This window comes from Takifugu rubripes, chromosome 9, assembly GCF_901000725.2.
Source record: "Takifugu rubripes chromosome 9, fTakRub1.2, whole genome shotgun sequence".
In the NCBI taxonomy this organism is placed as follows: Eukaryota; Metazoa; Chordata; class Actinopteri; order Tetraodontiformes; family Tetraodontidae; genus Takifugu; species Takifugu rubripes.
The window spans coordinates 7,192,846-7,213,367 of NC_042293.1; the positions used below are offsets into that span (position 1 = coordinate 7,192,846).

The following is a 20,522-nucleotide window of genomic DNA, read 5'->3' on the forward strand; positions in this document are numbered from 1 at the left end:
AGGAGGCGAGATTTCTAAAAGCTACCTCTTGAGGCACGAGTTAAGACAACAAAAAGGAATCCATGGTGAGAGTGGCAGTAAGGCAGTAGGCGAGCCCCCCTGTCATCACCAGGCCACCCCGTCAGCCTTTTACCCCTCTGTTTGATGCTTTAGGCTGACCGTTCGTCTGTGTACGTATGTGCATTTTAATCAACTCTGCAGCATTTTACTCTTGCTGGACCTGCGGGCTCCACGCCTGCACAACAGTGTGCGTACTTTAGATGTGTGTGTTGTTGGGGGGAAGGGGGGGGTGCTGGTGGTGGTGTGGAGGTGTGTATGGGGGTGGGGGGGTTGTAATATGCACCTCACTTTTCTTTAATAGGACTAATCCATTTTAATCCCACCTGCCACTGTTACCTTACAATGATGAATGTAAGCTTAAATGAGTTGGGACACAGAGAAAATGCCCACGGGAGACAGAGGAGGAGGCTGGGAGGAAGATGCAGGTCTATAGGTGCGTTATGTTCTATACGCTGCACTGTGTGCACTTGCATATGTGTGCGCACAAGTGTGTGTGTGATGTGTGTGTGTGTGTGTGTGTGTGGGGGGGGGGGGTTATTGAGATTTGTGCGGCAACAGAAACAGTTTTTTCCTCCCTGCTCTGGGCTGTTTTCTGCGGGTCTTCAGGGTCACTGCTGTCCTGTCGAATGTCTCCTTCAGCTGTAATCAGCACCATGGACAGCAACACCCCTTTCCACCGAGTTAAGTACCACAGCAGGCATCCATCTCAATCGTCTCACAGCAGCTACTTTCCTTTTTTATCCCTGCCCATTCAAAATAATTGAAAAGGTGGAGGTAGGTATCCATTACGCTTATAGTACTTGAACGTTGTAAAGTTTTTAAAGGAAATGCAAATTGGAAGTAGAGGAACTGATACAAATGGTGGAGGAGGTGAGAGTGGGGGCATGTTTAATTTTGGCAAAGGTCTAGAGTGAATTGGATATAAATTCAGAGCACTTGTTACTGTGTACATAGCTACAGGTTTAGCGGCTCTTACACATGGAGCTACTGGGAATATGTAGATGCAAATAAAAGAGTCAATAGGAGGGAGGGAGGGATAGGAGGAAGATACTACTGTATACAGCAAGTGAGTGGCTTATTTAGGCTGAGAGGAGAGAGAGCGAGAGAGGGGGAGAGAGAGTGTGCAGATAGCGGGAGGGGAAAACCTCCTTGCTGAAAGAGATGATGTCAGTCTCTGCAGCTGAGCCCCGGTCCCCGACTCGACAGGGTGAAGACTCTCTCTCCTCAAGAAACAGACTGGCAGGCACAATGTCCACAAAAGAGAGAGAGAAAGAGAAAGCAAGACAGAGAGGAAGAGAGAGAAAGTGAGAGGAGAGAGAAGGAAACAAGAGAGACAGATCGGGAAAGCAGACTGTGGTGAATGAAATCGGGCAGGTACGTATGCCACGTTCTCATCCGTCTCTGAGTTCATTCATTAGCCTCTTCTGTTGTGTTATGTCTGCCATCATACCATGCAACACTCTCACACTGCCTTTGCTTTTATACTACTGCCTTTGCTTTTATACTTATTGCATATCTAACAATCACCACTGGGTGTGTTGAAGGGACGCGTCTATGTCTATATCCCAGCCTCAATTTGTGTGGCTGTGTGTATATTATAGTGGGGGTGTAGAAGACCAGACCTGGCATTAATGAGGGTGCACGCACGCACACACAAGGACACCCACACACGCACGCGGTGGAAAGTTTTTGATGAAGCCGAAACATCTGTATATACCCCTTTGGGAAAATGAAAACCAGCTTCAGTTATTCAAACCCAGATCAGATGCTGCCTCCCGGAGCAGAGGGCATGACGGAGATTTGAGATTAGAATGTTGGGATATGCAAAGATAACTGATCCGCATGGGGAAAAGAGTTCTGTTCTGTCACCGCTGTAGAGCTCTTCCTCTGCCTGCATGAGAAAACTGGCCAGGGTAAAGCGATGCCTTTAAAAAGTAGTGGTTGAGCGCTAACATCGCTGTGGTGAGTCATCCTGGTGCCTCCTCACCTGACACCTTGGTTTCACACTAGTCATTACAGAGTTAAATATGTATTAAAAGGTTAATGTCACTTTCCAACCCGGTATTTCTTCAGCTCGCAGATCCAGGCTGTCCAGAGGATGTCTTTGGTGTTACACAAAGAAAAATAGATTTTTCTGTTGGTGTCATTGGTTCTAAATGCCACTGGCAGACAGATGTTTGCTCATGCAGGGTCACATTCAAGAACAGCGTGGGATGACATTGACACATTAGTATCGTTGCACCGGTAATACCTTCACAACCAGAGTGTGTGCATATATACATGTGTGTCTATGTGCGTAGAGAGCTGGTAAAGCACTAGAGAGAGTGAGCGAGACAGAGAATAAAGGGAGAAAAAATGCACAGGTCACAAACAGTTTTCACCAGCCGTCTTCCATTTAGACACCCGGGCCATTGGCATGCCTCTCAATTAGTCACAGCATGGCTTACGCACGGCGAGGGGCTCGGGCAGAGAATCATGCTGGAAATCCAATTTTGTGCCACATCAAATGTCAGGGAAGATCTTTCAGATGCTGCGTCGATAACTGCGGAAACAGCGGGAGGAGACCCTGGGGGTGGGGGGGTGGGGGAAGGTTAGCGGGAGGAGCAGAGAGATGTGAAGGAGGTGTGAGAGAATTTTTTTTTACATCTTTGCGAGAGTTTAGAGCCTATATAGATGCTGGTTTGGCTTTTCGGCTGTATGTTTTTAGTCATTGCAGTTTTTATTGGCGCATGATGAATCCGGGCGAACGGACCAACTTCAGACCCAAGATCGATCAGTTCTTCCTTCCGTCCTCAATCAGGCTAAGCTCTGTGGGGGCTACTGTTGGTGGCTTTGTTCCAGTCACAGCAGGCACACACACACACCAACAGGCACTCATTTGTTTGCGGATCTCCTGCAGGGCGACCCCATTCATTCCTCTCAACATCATTTGGAACATCAAACCGGTACTTTTCAGCTCTCCTGCACTGCCAGATCCCTCTGAGCTTCTTCTGCAGGGACAAATGGTGGAGCATAGAAAGGCTCGCCGCCTTCCTGCTCATGGTCTGTTAATTAAGAAGCCCACTGTGTAATATTTGCTCTTCCTGACTATGATTTATCTCCCTCCTCATAGAATCATTTGTACATCTCGATAGTGCTGGTGTGTTATGTTCTGTAGTTTTATTATGTTCAACAAGAGAAAAATGGCAATATTTGTTGAACAAAATATGTTTGATAGTCCAATCACTGACCTGGAAACTGTCTGTACACTTATTTATTTGGAACTCTCCCAATAGCCCAAACTGCTGATTATCTCCCTCTGTGTTTTTTGCCATCTATGTAACAAATTTCAGCCAAAACATCCATTTAACTCTGTTGATGATGACTGAAACACCCCAATCCCAGGGGTGGTGACCAGGAAGGCCCTCCAAGCCTGTGTGTCATTACTGCTGACCGGTGGCCCATTTCTATCCGCCCGTGATCTCTCGACCTCCCTGAGAGGAGGTAGCCGGCAGCAGAGAGGGAGAGGGAGCAAAGGGTGAGTGGGAAGCCGAGATAGAAAGGCAGGATAAACAAGGGTGGAGAGTGGTAGTGGAGGTGAGAGGGCAGCAACGAGCTCTGGGAGAACTCTGAGAGGAGAAAAGATAGAACCGAGCAGGTGGATGGCAAGATGAAAGATCAAGGAAGACCATGATAGAGCTCGATGTGGAAATGAGAGGAAGGGGTGGGAGGCTGGGAACGAAACTGATGGTAGAAAATGAGGCGGCTGAGGGAAATAGATGGGATCAGATAAGACAAGCAGTTAGATTCAGAAATGGAGTGAGAGCGCTTCTATTTCAAGCCCATACTTAATGTTAATGTCACTCTACTTCAAAGTGCAAAGCCTTTCTGTCATGCTCCCGTGCACCTCTGGAGAGTTCCCTCATAGATCAGATGATAACACAGATGCCTGCTGCTGGTGTGCGTGCGTCGGCACATCTCCAAGTGTGACCAATTCTAATGATGTCTGTGTTTTCATTTTGTTTTAATCAATGCGCAGCTGCCGACAGGACAACCTTCCTGAAGGTGAAGGACGCAGGTGTAGCCAGACGGAGTCCGCCGGAAGCAGTCGGGTAAAATCAGGTACATTCTGGAGCCAGCCATAATCATCATCATCAACATCATTCTCATCGTGGTGAATAAACTGCAGATTCTGACATCTACAAAAAGTACCATGCCTCTTCCTCTGCGATCTCTTATGATTGTTGAGTTCATGTTAATCACTTCACATTTCATTTGTATGTCTTGAGGGCTCTGATGCCATCAGTCATGTGGTCTTCAGGCTTCACCCTCTTTCCTGACTGGCAACAACACCTGCAGCGTAGTGAATTTAACCTTGCTGATGAGCATCCCTCCTTGGCCTTACTGAATATTTAATGTTGAAGCGTTTGCATGGTTAAAATTGCGGTGCCTTCTCATATTGTTTTAGTTGGCTGTGCATTTTTACTTACTTTCGTTTGCTTTGTAAAATGAAAGCACACTGCTGCTACAGTTGACCCTGCTAACACTCAATCAGTGGCTTCCATTAATAGCAGGAACAGCCACAATAAAAAACAACAGCAGATGGTCGGCTGTCCTCGCACTGTGGCTTCTTATATATTGTTTAGTCTGTGTGAATCCACACAGCCGCTTGGTCTTATTCTATACTGTCTTATTTTATACTGTCTTGTTCTATACTGTGTTTCTATCTGATATCTGCACAGGTTTTATCTGCTTTATTCATTCTTTTGTTCAACAAAGTTTGTTATCATTAGTTAAGCAATGTTTCGCAACTTTCTGGTCACGGCTCACAGTGCAGCGAACTGGGATTATAAGCAAGAAAGGCGCGATTAAATATAATATTTTGCACCGATGCTCACATGTGATCCCTGCTATTCTTACACCAAACAGAAGATTTAAACGAAGAGCAGCCCAACCCATCTTGTTCTAATATGTTAAGACATTATTGATCTCTAAAAGAAATGTGTAATCCTTTTGGCACAATTCATAAAGAAAAGCAGAGCAGTAGAACTCATTAATGTAACATTTCTGTTACCTTCCAGTTGAGCAGAAAATTGGCCTTCATGTCTGCCTAAAAAACACTGATGATAAATTTATAGTTTTAAGTTGCTATTTTTGTCTTTTACTAAGCCTGCCTACTACCAGGAGTTATAATTCTATTTAGAGCGATGTTGTTATGTTTAGCCTACAGGAAGAGACAAATTTTCAAGGATTTAGTCCAAAAAACATGTTCTCTGTGTGTGCTGCCAAACCAGTATTCCCACAAAATTAATTAGAGAGGTTATTTCAGCAGCACTGTTGTAATATTTTCTCCGCACTTCCTCTGAGTGTCTGCAATGGCCGTCCAATTAACACACGGATTGCTGAATATGTTTACAGAAAACACAGATGTTTGCTTTGTAAGCCTTCGTACAAAATAACTGTGTGATCTGCAAAAGCCATCTTCATTTCCATTAGGAAGCCTTTAGAGAGGCTGAGGATGTTATCTGCGTGCTGGTTTTTGTAAAACTATTTCAATTTGAAAACAAAGGCTATGGTGATGACTGAATTTAGCCTTTTTAAAAAACACCTGATTATTTAGATCAACCTGTTTTAATACACCAATTATGATACATCAGTCTTCAAATGCTGCCTCCCTTTGTCTCTACATTTGCTCTGCATCCCCATCTGTCACTCACCCTTCTTCTCTTTACAGATCTCACTGCCCCCCCCCACCCGTGTGTTTCTCCATTTATGCCACTGTGCATTATGGCTTTTTATTCCTATGTGATGATAAAAAAAATGTTCGTGTAGGAATCGAAGCCATGTTACACGTGGTGAGAGAGCGACATGACAGAAGCGCACGCCACCTGCCTGACATACGGTTGGATAAATAGAGCTGTCTTCTGGTGACTGATCCCCGGAGGAACGGCAGATCTGTGCACTTTCTTTACGTGATAAGTGAGCTCACTGATGTGCTAAACTGAAGAAAAAAAAGTCAGATATGCGTTCACCTGTTTTCTTGCCTCCGGGAACCGAGGAGCTCGGTGCATGCGGGGGTGTAGCTGCCGTCCACAGGGATGACGGTTTCCCAAACATGACTTGGACAAATGAAGAGAGCAACACTGAAAGACCAAAAGGATCTTTAATAACCATCTCGTAAAGGAGGCACTGAGGGAACCACTTTACAACTTGGCACCACATTTCTGCTTCTCACTCTGACTCTTTTGCACATTATTAAAATAAAACTTTGACACGAAGCATTACACCAAACAATATTCTACCTACAATATTATACAATGGATGATACATACAGTATAAACAAGATGAAGCACCTTTTGTTGTCTCTGTAAATAGTAATTAGAATTAAAAAGTTGGAGTTTACACAGATGATTAACTTTGTGATTTGTGTTATTATCAGTGCATGGAAAAAAGGTCTTTGGCCTGTGATTTGGCAAAGATAAACAGACTTTTTTACCCCTCTTCTTCAGCCTACATTGAATGTTTTTTAACAGTATTTTGGATAAAACATAACCAGTTAAAACAGTATGATGCTTGTTTTGTAATTGCTACAGATCTTGTGTTCCCTTCTGAGGACATTGGCATTCACATTAAAATCAAAACACAATGTAGCACCAGGTAATGTTTATACAAAAGGTTAATATGAATGAATGTCAATGCAGTACAGTAAAGTTAAAAGTGAATACAAAATGAATATGTTGGAAACATGTACTAAAGGTGCACCGTCAGGTCAGGTATGATGTTGTTTGGTCCATTTGACTAAATCCGATCGTCGTTTGTATGCTAAAAAACAAATGCATTTTGTTCCAATGGTATTATTTTCAAGTATTTTTAGAAAAACAACATTTTGATGAGAAATATCATCTCTGAGAAATATCATTCCGATAAAGTAAAAGTATAAAAACGTTCCAACGATTTTCCCAACTAGAATTGTTATGATGCAAAATTCATATCGCCTGTTTGTCCTCACATTTGTGTAATAAAAACACATATACAAAGAAGACATAAAGTGACTATGTAAGTATTTAAAGATAGCATTTCACAGAAAAGAGCTGTGCAATCTCATTCACCATAATGAATTGTCTTAAACATTTATTTTAACATTACATTTTACTGTGAAATCTACAGTCCCTTTTTCACAGATCCGTCCCTCAGTTAATAGACTCAGATGCGTCTTTTCTCAAAGGAATTTTAAAGCTTGTGAGTTTCTGGCCAAACAGCTGGCTGAGAAGGTGGTTCTGGGACTCAGCGGTCCGGTAGGAATGGCTCTCCATTGACCTAACTCCCATCTTTGGCCTAGTTTTATTCAAAGCATTGTTCATGGGAACCGAAGGCACTTTGGAAATGGGCAAATGCAGCGCACGCCCCAGAGATCCCTTCTTCACTTTGTAATCCCCATTTAGAGATGTCACAATCTCAGTTTTGTTTGGTGTGCAGCTGTCAAGGAAGCTCCTTTTAGACTGCAATCCCACGTTTGAAGTCTTGCACTTAGACGCTATCTTATTGCTGACAATGTCGTCCTGCACTGAGGAAAGCACAGAGTAGTCGTTGGAGCCGTCGGATTTTCGTTGCAGAGAGGGATTAGAGCACTTGCTGGGTCGGAATTTCTTTTTGGCCCTGGAGTCAACTCCAAAGTTCTCCTGTGTGGCTGGAGAGGAAACCCTTTGCAGGGGGGATTTCAGGTCTTTCCTCTTCTTCTGTGGTCTCACAGGTTCTTTGTCCTCATGTGCAGCTGAGGCATTAACAGGACTTTTGACGTGAAAGACTGGCGTGGACTCGGTGCTCTTCATGTTGCCGGCTGGAGTGTTCTTCATGTTGTCGGCTGCTTTGTCTGCAGCAACTTTGTCTTTTATCTTGTGGCTGCTTTCCAGCTCATTACTTTCAGATAACATCAGCTGTCCACTGTCCCCGTTTGAATCTTTTGACAAGTGCTGTTGCTGCTCGTCGTCCCTCTGTGGATCCATCACATCAGCATGTAACTCATGCTTCGTAGACTCAGGTGTTTTTGGATGGATCTGATTATCTGAAGAGATGAGAAATGCGTTCTTTGATGTTGGCGGATCTGTTTTTTCTCCTGCATCACCTCCTGCCTCCTTCTCACCAACAGTCTTTTCTCCACCACAGTTTCTGTCTTTACACACTGGCCACGGAGTCGTCTCTGCTCTAATGAAGACTGACTCGTCTTCCTTTTTCACATCACATGGCTGAGAAACTGACATTCCTTTACCTTCTTTATCAAATAACGGTGAGGGGACTGGGTCGATTTCCTCTTTCATGGCTGTAGCTGTCGACTCCATCTGAATACATTTCTCCAGCTCCACAAGTAGTCCAGAGTAGTCCTCTGTCATCTCCTCGGTCTTCACATTTGTATTGCTAGCGTTGCTGTGGTATTTGTTTGCCACTGTCTGTGTGGAGTCATCTGCTGTGGACACGGAGGCTTTGGAATATTGTGTGTCTGAGTTCTGATTTAAGTGCAGCGAGCTGACGCTGGCGATGCCGCTGTCTGAGCTGTTTTCTTGCAGGCTGTCAGAGAGGATTCTCCTCTTCTTAGTTGCAGGTGAATCACATTCATTTTCCTTGGAAGCTGAGACTTTGACAGGTCGGAGAACACCGCGGAACTTGAAAATTTTGTGCCCCCCTGACAGGTGCTTTTCCATGTGACGATCAAATTGTTCTTTTTTAGAGAAGGTGTAGTTACAGGTGCTGCAGATGAAGGATTTTTTAATCACATGCATTACATCAGCACAGAGCTCACAGGTGTAGAGGGTTGTATGCTTTGATTCCAGCTCTTCCACCTCCTCATGTGCTTTCTTCAGGTGGCTTTTCAGCTCCTGGGCCTCTTGATATGACACAGGACATTTGTGACAAAGGAAAATCTTCTCCACGTTGTGAACCACCAAATGTCTTTGGAGTTTAAATGGTTTCGGGAACTGTTTCCCACAGTGGTGGCAGTCTCTCGAGGGGTCTTTGCAGTTGGGATGCATTTCCACACTTCTGTGCGTCTCTGTTTTGTGAAGCACTTCGAGTGGAGGTGATGTGCTTTGCTTTCCACCTGTTCCACTGCTGCTTTTAGCTCTTTGGCCTTTAGGCTCCACCCCCTCAGAGGTTCTCCCCTCTCCTACTAAAGCATAATCTACAACTCTCTCTTGTTCTTTAGTGAGCCTGCTGGACTCTCTGTTTGTTTTGCTGGGGCGTTGCTGTAAGATTGATGTGATGAAGTTCTTTACAGCCGTCTCCTGCATGAAGCAGCCTGGAATGCCCAACATCGAACCCTGTGTCTGGCCCCTCCGTGCAAACTGTGTCGCGTGTTCTCGTAAATGCTCATTGTACATCCAGACATCCGATATCTCCTTCAAACACATCCCGCAGCTCCAGGTACCCGTCTTGTTCTTGGCATGTTTCTCCCTCAGGTGGTCTCTGAGTTGCTCCCTGGAGCTGAACTTGCGCTGGACACACATGTAGCAGGTTGGAGGTGGGGAAGGGTTGTGGGACAGCTTGTGAAAGTTGAGTTCCCCTAGGGTGAGGAACCAAGTAAAGCAGACTTTGCATTTGTACTGCTTATCTTTGACCTTGATACGACCTTCTTGTCGTTTTCTCACTGGCTGCTCTGCAGGTGTCTTGGACTTTTCCTCTTCTTTGAGCTCCATGTCAACACTTCCAACAGGTGGTGACACTATGTCTCTGTTCCGGTCAAAAAACTGAATGTCAGGAAGCTGAAATGTGGTATTGATATTTTGGATGTCAATGGTGTGCAGGCTTTGGACACAAGGTTCTACGGAGTAGGTGCTCGATGTCAGGGGGCAGGATCCAGATGGCACTTCTACTTTATAATTGCTGGGGTCAGAGGTCACTGATGAGTGCACACTGATGTGCCCAGAGCCATTTTGTTCAACTACAGCTGTGTCAATGGTACACTGGAGTGGATTGAAAAGGCACTTGTCCAGCTCTTTAATGCTCTCTTGAACAGTGTGTTGGTTACCCTCTTTCATTTCTGATGATGTCTTAGGATCAGCTTGAAGAGTTTTGTTGTGGCACATGTTCAGCATCATGGCATCGTCAATTGATATTGTCTCATAATCACAGTGGTTAGTCTGAGGGATAGTCACCTTCTGCTCTGCTTGGTTTTTCAGGTGCTGCTCTTTCTTTTGCACAAAGGTTTCTGTCAGAGGATAATCTGGAGCCAAATCCTCTGATAACTTTTGTCTTTTGTTTCTTTTGCTGTACACCCTCGGGCACTTCTTCCTTTTGGCTTCCTCGTCTCTGGGGAAGAGTTGTGAGAAAGTGGTGTCATCATCAAGTAGGGCCTTCAGCTCAGGACTTAAGCCAGGAGGACTGACGGTAGAAGTATTCAAGCAGGAGAGGGGGTGACAGTCATCTTCCAGTCTGCTGCTTTTCTTACAGTTTATCTCGACTGCTGCATTTCCAAGAATCTCCTGCACCAGGTTCTCTTCGGGTGCTTTCTCCAGAGGCTTTGTGGACCCATCAGAACCTCTCATTATATCCTGGTGGAGACACGTAGCCATTTCCTCAATAGTTTCTCTACGTATTTCCCCATTTGCGTTGTCTGTTAAGCTTATTACGCTCATTTCTTGCGAATTTGTGGCTTGATTTGGCTCCACAGTTTCAATAAGCAAACTGATCTCTTTTGCTGGCAGCTGGGCCAGGCTGTGAAATCCGGTTTGCTGAGGGAGGATCTCTGTCACTGGAACAGTTTTGTCATTGATTTGTACCTGTCTCTCAGGAGATTTATGCTGCTCGTTTAATCCACAGCTTTTGAATTCAGGATTTAAGGCTTGAAGTATGTCTGTTTTTAATATATTCAAAATTTCATCAGAAAAGGGGTCAGGCTTCATGTTGACATCACTGTTTTTACTCTTTCTAGCTCTGTTGTTCTTCTTTGATTTTGTTGGCTGCACAGGGGTTTGACTGCCTATTTCATCTGCTGCCATTGTCTTCGTCTCCATTGCCTTTTCCTCCAGCACTGGCTCCGTCTCTGCTGCTCTAGGTATGGAAGTGCCGCTCGCCTCAGGCAGCCCATTTATTTTTCCTCCTAAACAAGTCTGTGAATCATCTTTATGCTCTTTGTCTGCATTCTGCAATGCTTGATAAACAGACACGGCTTCCTGATGGATTGACATTGTGCTCCGTGGGCTGACGTGTTTGTCAGTTTGTACCAAATGCTTCATGGCCTTGTGTCTCTTTAACCCTGGCACGGTTCTGAAACACATGAGGCATATTTCACAGACCACCTTTCCTTGTTGAGAGTTACTTTGGGCCTTTTTGGGTGATATGTCTTTCTGTAACTGTAATGAAATCTGATCACTTATGGGCTGGTTCACAGATGATTCTGGCAGGAGAGCCGTATGCTCATTTTCGCAGATTAGGAGCGATTTAGGAGACGATGGATTGCCCGATGTCTTGGTTTTGATATGTGTATTGTCGACACCAAGTATGACTGGATCAGGACTTGTCCTTTCAGTTTGAGATGAGGGATCTTCAGGTTTGCCTTCTGGTGTGAGTCCCAATGAAAAACACAAGTATTTCAAAGTCTGTGGAAGCACCAGTGGTTCACTTGACAAATTTAGCCCAGCTGTAGCATCTGAGTTCAGTGTTACACCTGTGGCTGTCTCTGTATTGTGGAAAATGAGTGTAGGGTTAATGCTGAGGTCACATGGGCCACATTCATCTCTGGGACTCTGCTTAGTGTCTGAGGTCTCTTCCTGTTTACTGGCAGGGGAAATGGGTATGTAGTCATACTGACTGAGCTGGGGAGGTTCATCTGAGACGCTGCTGTAGTTCAGAGGGCTGAGCTTGAAATCATACACTGGATTTCTCTTCTCAATACCACCTGGCGCTTGAGGTTCTGCTGAGCTTGTTACTGGAGGTGGAGAAGCAACAGCAGATTCACACGTGGTGATTTTGGACACAATCATCCCCAAGTCAAGAGGCGGAGGGCTTATCAAAGAATACTTCATCACACTTGATGTGCTCAGATGTTCCTTAGAGTTTAGAGTCTTCCTGAAAGTGGTGTCTTCCTCTTTGTTACTGGGGCATTTTATATTTTGAATGGAGTCTTGGTTACCCCTTGTATCATCACATTTACTTTGGGACTGATAATGGTCCCAATTCTGCAAGGCTGTTTGATGAGAACTTGTTAAAAATGGTCCGTTGGGTGAAGTTCTCTGGAGGAGAAGACTTGGGTCCATCTCTCTGCATGGTGAGTTTTGGTGACTTGCCATGAAATCAACAGGGAGATCTCTGATGTCCTGAACATTTAAAATCTCTGCTTTGGAAATTTCAAAATGAGTCAGTGAGGCCTCTTTGCAGGACTCACTGTCAGTCATTGAACTGGACTGTGGAAGATGCAGCAGATGACTGGATCCTTCTGAGAACTGGGTATTTGTGACAGTTAAGGGCTGATTATTATGCTCTGTGTTGCTTTTCTCTAGTATTGGGCTGCATGGCTTGTCTGTAATCTGCCCTGATATTTCAGACATTGGACTGTAAGTTTGATCAGCACTACAGGTTTTGGGAGACAGTCTGATGAAATGGTTCTGTTCTGTGGTTTCCTCAGTAGTCTTCTTAGCTTCCCTCAGTTCACCAGCACAGGGTGACAAAGTATCTGCAGAATTACTTTGCTTATTAGTGGATTGTTCTTCAAACTCCACTGTAACTACAGTCTGAACCTTCTCACCAATATATGAGCTGCTGTTAGCAGGTGATGAAGGTTGGCTTATGGAGCAACTGGGGGTTCGCTTAACTGGGCCTTCTTCTTGACTGGTGCCTGCTGTCAGAGGTTCTTGTCTATTGATACTATCTTTAAATAACAGGTTCCTGTTCTCGGCAGTGCTGTGATTTATGCCAGTCTCAATCAAATGTGGGCTATTTGAAACCACACTTGAGCAGCAAGCAGAGTCAATCAGATTACTATTCAGAGTGATATCCTCCACTGATGTGGCTTCAGTCCTGGCCTCTGTATTGGATTCTGTGGGCTTACACGGCTTTGCTGAAATTGAATAGTTTCCATCGACACTGGGGTCATTGTTGCCAGGGAGAGATGACTGTGACTCATTTAAAATGAATTCAATATTATCCTTCTGTTCATTGATATTTGAAGGTGATAATAAATTCTCCTCCCTTGTAATTGCTTCCTTTTTACTTTGATTTTCCTTTTCAGCCACGCCTTTTCCCTGACATTCCTTTTGTTGATGTTGACTCGTGGGGGAGGTGACACTCGGCGCCTCCTGTTCTGATATAATGGGTACTTTCTTGAATATGGAATCGGAAATCACCTCCAGGCTTTTCATGAGGTTCGCTGCGTATTGTTTCTCATCTAAAATCTCTTCCTTTGTTGCCACATGGGCATCTTTCTCAGCGTCCCTCTCTTCTGATTTCTGATGTGAGGCTAGGCTGATCAGATTTGGCAGATTGTTGTCTTTTCTAGAATTATGCAAATGTGCTTCTTCTTCATTGTGAATTGAAGTGTGGGGGTTATGGTTCCCGCCTATTATGTCAAATTGGAATGGACTGGTCCACGGTGCGGTGAAAGGCTCAGAGTGTAAACTAGCTACTTGTACATCGATGGTTTGCACAGGGCAGCTAATGTCCAGATCAGACCCCTCAATCGCTGACACATCATCCAAACGTAAAGGAGAAAATTTGCTCATTTTTACAAGCTTGGGGACATCCTGAGCTATTAATGGGGGGCTTTCTTTTTTAGTTGTCTGCAGCTGGTTTTCGAGCTCATTGACTATTCTTTTTATCTCTAGCTCATCCTCTGAGGTGCAGCTGTGGAGATTTGTACTGTAGTCGATGATTTTTTCTGGCAGAGACAAAGGGATGTGATTGTAATCTTGTTTCTTTTCACTCGATTTCTCCGGATTGCCTTTGTATTGAGACACTTCATCTGGTAGCACCGGAGTAACCATAAGATTCCAGTCTCTGTGTTCCAGAAAAGGAGAGAAGGATGAGACAAATACTTCCTTTTTGTCGACTATATTCTCCATCGGATGGAAGCCCTCTTTCTGAATCGGCATATCGGGATAAAGGCAACTTTCAAATCCCGTGAGGTCCTCAAACATTGATGAGGTGTCGAATGAAAGTGGGGATTTGATGAGGCTCTGCTCCTGATCCAGACCGTAGTTCATGATGTGAAGGGCATCTTTTGGTATTATTTGACCTTGGCTAGCAGCTGGAGAAAGACACACCTCATCCATCAACGAGGAGCAAAGAGACACAGTCTTGTGAGGATCTATGTATGAGGCTAAAGAAATGGACTCTTTCACCATGTGGACACTCTGTTTTTCAAATGTGCAGCTGTCTGACAGTCCCAGCTGTGGAGCTGCAGGCTCCTCAACTGTCTTCCTCTTAGTGTCTCTGTCGATAGTAGAATCAGCTTCTTTCTTGCTGGGGGGAGAATTCAACTGGAGTGGCTTACCGTCCGGGCTGCTGCAATGCGTTGGTTCATCTCTGGGACACAGAATGTCCGTGCTCTGCAGGCTTTCTGAGGCGGCAGCTGCTTTGCTTGGAGATGCGACATCATCTCTCACGTTTGTGTAAAAGCCTCTGCTCTTGTCAAAGTATCTGTTAGTGTCTTTCTGCATGGATGATGTTGGATCAGTCACATCTGGAAGGGAGCGATGGTCCTTGGGCTTGGCTGGAGTGCTTTTGCTATCAGAAACAATGCCTTTATCAGAGCCGTACTTCCTGGTAGATTTGGTGAAGGTCAGAGCGCAGGGATCCTTCCCTAACTTCTGTGGAGGCAACCTCTCGTAGGTTCTCAGGCTGGGAGACTCTTTCTTTTTGACGTCTGCCTTCTTCTCACAGTCTGAGTCGTTGCGGTCGATGCTTTTGGGGCTGTTGATGGCATCACTGGATACACTAACCGATGTGCTGACTTCACTGCTTGTGGATGACCTGCTGCCCCTCCGCCGGAGCTTCTGGTGAGAACCAGGTTTCTCAGGGGAGAGTGCAACCTCCTCACTCTTTTTCACTTCAAAACTCTCCTTTGACTCATTCTTCGAGGCTGCCTGCTCCCGCTCATTCTTTGCTCGCCTTTTGCATTCCTTGGTGTACGTGTACTTACACCGGTTACTCTGATTCAGCCGGCCCTGGCTCGCTATCTTAACAGGCTCACATTCGTCATCCATGTCAGAGACATAGTCATATTCTCCAAAAGCAGGGTTCTGTACGGTAGGAGTCTGCCTCTCCATCACTAAGGAAAACTGGAGGTCTTTGGCACCTTTAACATGAAGTTTATGGAGCTTGTTTTTCTGCTGGACTATTTTATGTATAAGTTCTTTGCTCCAGGTGCCTCCTCCAGTGTTTTTCCTCTTGCTTTCTTTGATGGTTCTCGATGGTGGAGATATGGAGGCCTGCGAGCGGGTTGAGCCTTGAAGTGATGATGCGTCCTGAAAGCATTTAACACTCTGAGGAAGCTTGCTGGACAAGAGAATCTTTGGTGTACCTACATTTTCATCCTCACACTTGGAGAGCATTCTCACCTCTTTCTCTTTTCTGTCTTTTTCCCTCATCTTCTCCCGAGAGGAAAACCTTGAACTTTTGTGTGAAGCCTCTTTGTTTATGTTGAAACTCTCATTTTGGTCCAAATTCAGGGGTATTTTCTCAAGCTTGCTTTCTGTGTTCTTTTTATCTATCTCTGAGTTTTCAGTATCAGATTCATAAAAATATTTTTCCTTATTGAAAGAACTGTCATCTTTTTCTGTTTTTTTGGTTTTACTCTCGATACCCGAGGATTCTTTGGCTTTGAGGCCTAGTTTGGTCGATGCTGCCTTCACAGAAGTGAGTTCGTCATCAACCAACACGTCCATAAAGCTGCTGTCTATCTCTGCATTTTCGGACTGGTATCCAAGTCCATTCAGGGCTTCTGTGATCAAGCTGTCCAGTTTGGAATCTTCAATTTCCAGCTCAGGGAGCGGGGCTGGGAGGTTACCAGGCCCAGAGAACAAATTGAGTTTAATTGTTTCCTCCTTGCTTTCTCTTTTTGTTTCACTGTCTGATATCAGTTCTCCATTTTTATTCAGGCCCAACAGAGATAAATGAAGGTCTGATGGACACCTTGATATTGGGACAGTGGACAAGGACGACACAGTTTTTGCCGGATCTGTGTGAAACTTTCTGCTGTTCTCTATTTTCGCTGTGTCTTTTAGCTCATTTTGTGAACTCGTCTGCTGGGCACAGAATTGCTTATGGCCCAGAAAGGAAGCCAGGTTGTTGAAGTTCTGATCACACTGCCTGCATTTTAGCAGCACATCTAACTGGTCAAGATTTGCTGTGGCTAACGATGTTGCTAGCAGCTGATGTGCAGAGTACGGTGGTGGAGGCTGGTTATGTTCCAGCCCAAAACTGTCCACGTAAACCTTGTTTCCATCCACAGTAGGCTTTGGATGTGTGCTGCTTTGTAGGTAGCTCATCATGTCATCTTTGGCTCTGTCTGGTGCAAAGGGAAGGCTCTGTGGAGTGTCGGGCTGAAACTGGTGTAGGTGGGAGCTCAGCTGTTCTGTAGGTAGCTGAGTTTTGGCTTGGTTCTGGTGATAGAAAGGGTGAAGTGTTGCTGACTTTGACATCAGATTGTCTTCTGAACTTATATTTACAGGACTGGTGGATGCTGGGGAAAGGGAGGAGCAACTACTACTAGGGTTATGAACCGGGGAGGGCAATGGGGATTCATGCGGCGACACCATCATATGTCCCATAGGGGCCACCTGTAATGGAGGATAACTGTAACTTCTTGATGATGCTGCTGGAAGAGATTGGTTAAGTCCAAAATACAAGGCCTTATTTTTGGATTCACATATTTGCACGTGGCCCATCTCTGTTTTAAAACAAAGCGTTGCATTGCCGTTATGTTTCACACCCTCCTGTCTTTGGTTTGAAAACCCTTCACTCGTTCTGCCATTCTGAAAGGAACCAGGACTTTTCAGGGAGCTGTGTTTATGCGACTTGCTATCATCCTGCCAGTCACTGGAAGAAACCGTGTAAGCCATTTTTTGACTGTTTATTTGTCTGGATAATTCAAGCCTGTTTTGATTCGACATGGCAGAGGCTGGCCTTATCTGCTGCCAGGGCATTCTGCTGTTTTTAGAACTTGACCTTTGGTCAATTGCTGTCTGGCTCTGGAAATGAAACTTATCATTCATATCACTATACTCAATGGTGCTCTGATCAGGTTGTGATAAGGTCTTATTAGTCCCCTCCCATGTGTTTGGTAACCGATTTAGAACCTTGTTATTTATGTTTTTATCATAGGACATTGCACCGGTGTGAATGTTACTGACTGGACTGGAAAAAGTTTTACTAGAAAAGTGCATTTGGGAACCTGTAACTTGTGAAATGTTTCTTGCATAATGGACACCTCCTGAGATGAGTGTTCTTTGGTTGGCAGTTGGGTCTTTCGAGTGACAGTTCCTCTTATTCCCCGAGGTGATGGCTGCGTCCCTGCTGTCGACCTGTCCAATAATGTCCTTGCTCTCGCTCTTCCCCTGCTCTGACTGCTGCGAGCTGGAGCTGTCACTGCCGACAGAATCCTCACTCAGACTGTGAGGACACTGGATGGAGGAGGCTACCGCTTGAATAAACTGTGTGGGTTGAGGATAAGAGCTTCTATCCTCCTGCTGTTCTTTACTGTATTGTGTGCCGCTGTGAGCAATGTTTTGCCCCTCTTCTGTTGCAAAGGAAAGAGACTTGTGGGCCACATGAACAGAACCCAGGGAAGAGTCTGCACAGTCTTGAGATTGCAGGTTTGGTTCACAAGAAAACGTGTCAGGGTTTGATTCTTCCAGAAAATTATATCCATATTGAAATGGAGAAGGCACAAAAGCACTTGTCTTGTTTACTTCTGTGAAGGTTATGTTTTTCTGGGAAGAGACCCCAAAGTTAGCACCATTAAAAGTTCTTCCAGGAGACTGCCACGAGTTGGATCCTACCAGGTGAAAGTCACCGAGAATCAGCTGGCCACCGGGCTGAGGGCTGCTTGTCTCCATTGATGCAGACTGCTGCTGTGAGAGTGGCGGATGTAAGTGGGATGAAGGTCCACTTGAGGTAACCAGTGCCTGTGAGGTATAGCTTGGGGAGGTGAGGTTAGAGGAAGCCTCCTGAAAGCAGCGACTATAGCTAAGCTCTTCTTGCTGTAGGTCGCTCTCTCTCTCTGGTATACTTTGAATGTGGAATCTGTACCTGTCTGACACTGGTCCACGACTGGTCTCCAGCTTCTTGGGTGGCGGAACCTTCTGCTGCGGGTAGGCAATTCCAATGTTCGGGTTGGAGCGGGGATTTGTAATGCTAAGTCTGTACAGCTGCTGTGGGTTGCCGCACTCTGTCTTTCCTGACCGCTTCCCCTTCTCTTTGCTACGGCTCTTTCCGTTCGGAGACTGGGGGCTACCTTTGCCTGTTGACCAAGTCCTGTCAGTGGCTAATTTTGATCTGTTTTGCAGGGACCTGAAGTCAATTTTCCCTGCTTGTTGCGGTCGTATGACAGCCTCACGCTGCTGAGGACAGTCCCTTTCCTTCTCCAATTTCTCAATGCTGGCCCCAGTGCTGGTGGCTCTGGCTTCAGTGCCCGTGTTTCGAAAGGGCTCTGAAGATTCCTTTGTAGTTTTGTCTCTCTGTTGTTCCTTTGCTGCCCCCTCATCCTGCTGTTTGGACTCAGCATCCAGTTCTTTGACAGCTTGCATTCGCTGAGTCTCTCCTGCCATGGTGCACAGAGTGTGCTGTGAAGGCCTGGTCCTCAGAAGTGCTCTCTGGGAGACAGGTACATCATTTTCTGGATCGTATGAATCAGTAAAGGTCCTGTGGCAGGAACAGCAGGGATAGGGCTGTTTTCTGGAGGCTCATCTCTTCGCTTTCATTGTGAAATTCCTCATCTGGCACCAAAATGAAGCATATCTATAAAAAAAGAGAAAAAAAATCATCATTTGATACCATCAGCGATCAATGTGCTTTTAGAATGAAATCTGCAATAATCTGGATACATAAAGGAGTGAAAATATAACAACAAAAAATATGTGTAAAATATAAAGAACATTGTTTAATATAAGGCAACTGAGAACATTACATTATCTGGATTCCCTAAAGTCAATACATCTTTCCAGAATAAGATATCCAAAGATACAGTCCTGTGCGATACAAATATGTTCCTCCTTTGTACCAGCAGAGGGCACTATTACAACATTTCACTGGTTTATGTAGTTACTTGCAGGCAACAATTATCAAAGATATATATATATATATATATATGTGTGTGTGTGTGTGTATATATATATATATGTATATATATGTGTGTGTGTGTATATATATGTATGTGTATATATATAGTCCCCTCCCATGTGTTTGGTAATATATATATATATATTTTACTAACTTCATATTTCTAGAAAACAGAAAGGTGAGTAAAAAAATAAGGTAATAAAAAAAGGTTTTATCTGAGGTTTGGAGTGGGCACTCTCGTAATTGTGCATTAATAACAAAGAACACAATGTCACAGTCTTCAGCTGCTGTTGCAGGTTTAGGTCATGGAGGAATAGGGATTAGTCATTTCGCCATTAGAAAGTGAGAACTGTGGCCACACTGACATTTGTTGCCTTTCATCAGGCATACCAGACACTGCTCCTCTGGGTTCCAGTTTATTTTGGCCCTGGAGTGCTTCTTTTGAGGTCAGATGAGGTGAAACTTGGATCTAGCAGTGAAATGTAATTTTCAGGCCTGCTAGCCATGTTTCTTTACCACTCTCTTTGCTGTTCTCCATGGCTATCACCAAAGTCAATGCTGGTGATGGTCTGGACACATGAGAGAACATCAAGCCTCTGTCTTGACTCAAAATCACCCATTGAAGTGTCTTCAAGCAAGATACATTCCTGAAAGTTTGGTCTGCTAATGGTTTACTTCAAACATCCATAATTTGGGAGGAGTGACAAAATAAAAACCCTGCAATGACTTTGCATTATTTCTCTATGAATGTGCCCCTTGACAGTTGGCTTTGCCTTGTGGCAAGCGTGTAATTAATATAGAGGTGGTTTGAGACGTAAATCATTCATAAATCCATCGGGCTGTTATCAAGATAAAGAAGTCAGTATATTTCTGTGAATGCAGTTAATCCCAAGGAAATGTTGTTATGGGGTCATTTTAAGATAAATATCATATATTTTGATCCCAAATGCCAGAATTCCTTCCTTCCAGTCCAAGGGTTTTAACTTTATCTTCTGGGTTATTTCTAACTATTATTATATGGATGAGTTTAGACCCAAATACTTTGCCATCCATAAAACACAGTGATTTAGACCCCCAGCACATTCATTTTTGGCACAGGAATGGAAATCCTCAAAGTTGTAGTTCAAACATGCAGAAATATTTGCAGCTCAGTTAGCTTGACAGCTAAAAAAACTCTCATTTGTGAACAACACATCTAAATTCCTTTGGTGTAATTAAAT

At 44.5% G+C, this 20,522-nt stretch overlaps 1 protein-coding gene and 1 long non-coding RNA gene across 6 annotated transcripts in view; one reads left to right on the top strand and one right to left on the bottom strand.

Moving 5' to 3' along the window:
• The first annotated feature begins 1,152 nt into the window (after positions 1-1,152).
• Positions 1,153-6,042, top strand: LOC115250941 (uncharacterized). Its single transcript, XR_003889456.1, has 3 exons — positions 1,153-1,434; positions 4,079-4,161; positions 5,774-6,042. It is a non-coding gene; the product is annotated as an uncharacterized lncRNA (long non-coding RNA).
• Positions 6,043-6,183: 141 nt separating this feature from the next.
• znf469 (zinc finger protein 469) overlaps positions 6,184-20,522 on the bottom strand; it is a 143,157-nt gene continuing 128,818 nt past the window's right edge. For all 5 annotated transcript variants that reach the window (XM_011607148.2, XM_029841166.1, XM_029841167.1 and 2 more), the window contains one exon: positions 6,184-18,981. In XM_011607148.2, the coding sequence (XP_011605450.2) occupies positions 7,230-18,791 (11,562 nt within the window). In that variant the 5' untranslated portion in view covers positions 18,792-18,981 and the 3' untranslated portion in view covers positions 6,184-7,229. The remainder of the gene's footprint in view (positions 18,982-20,522) is intronic.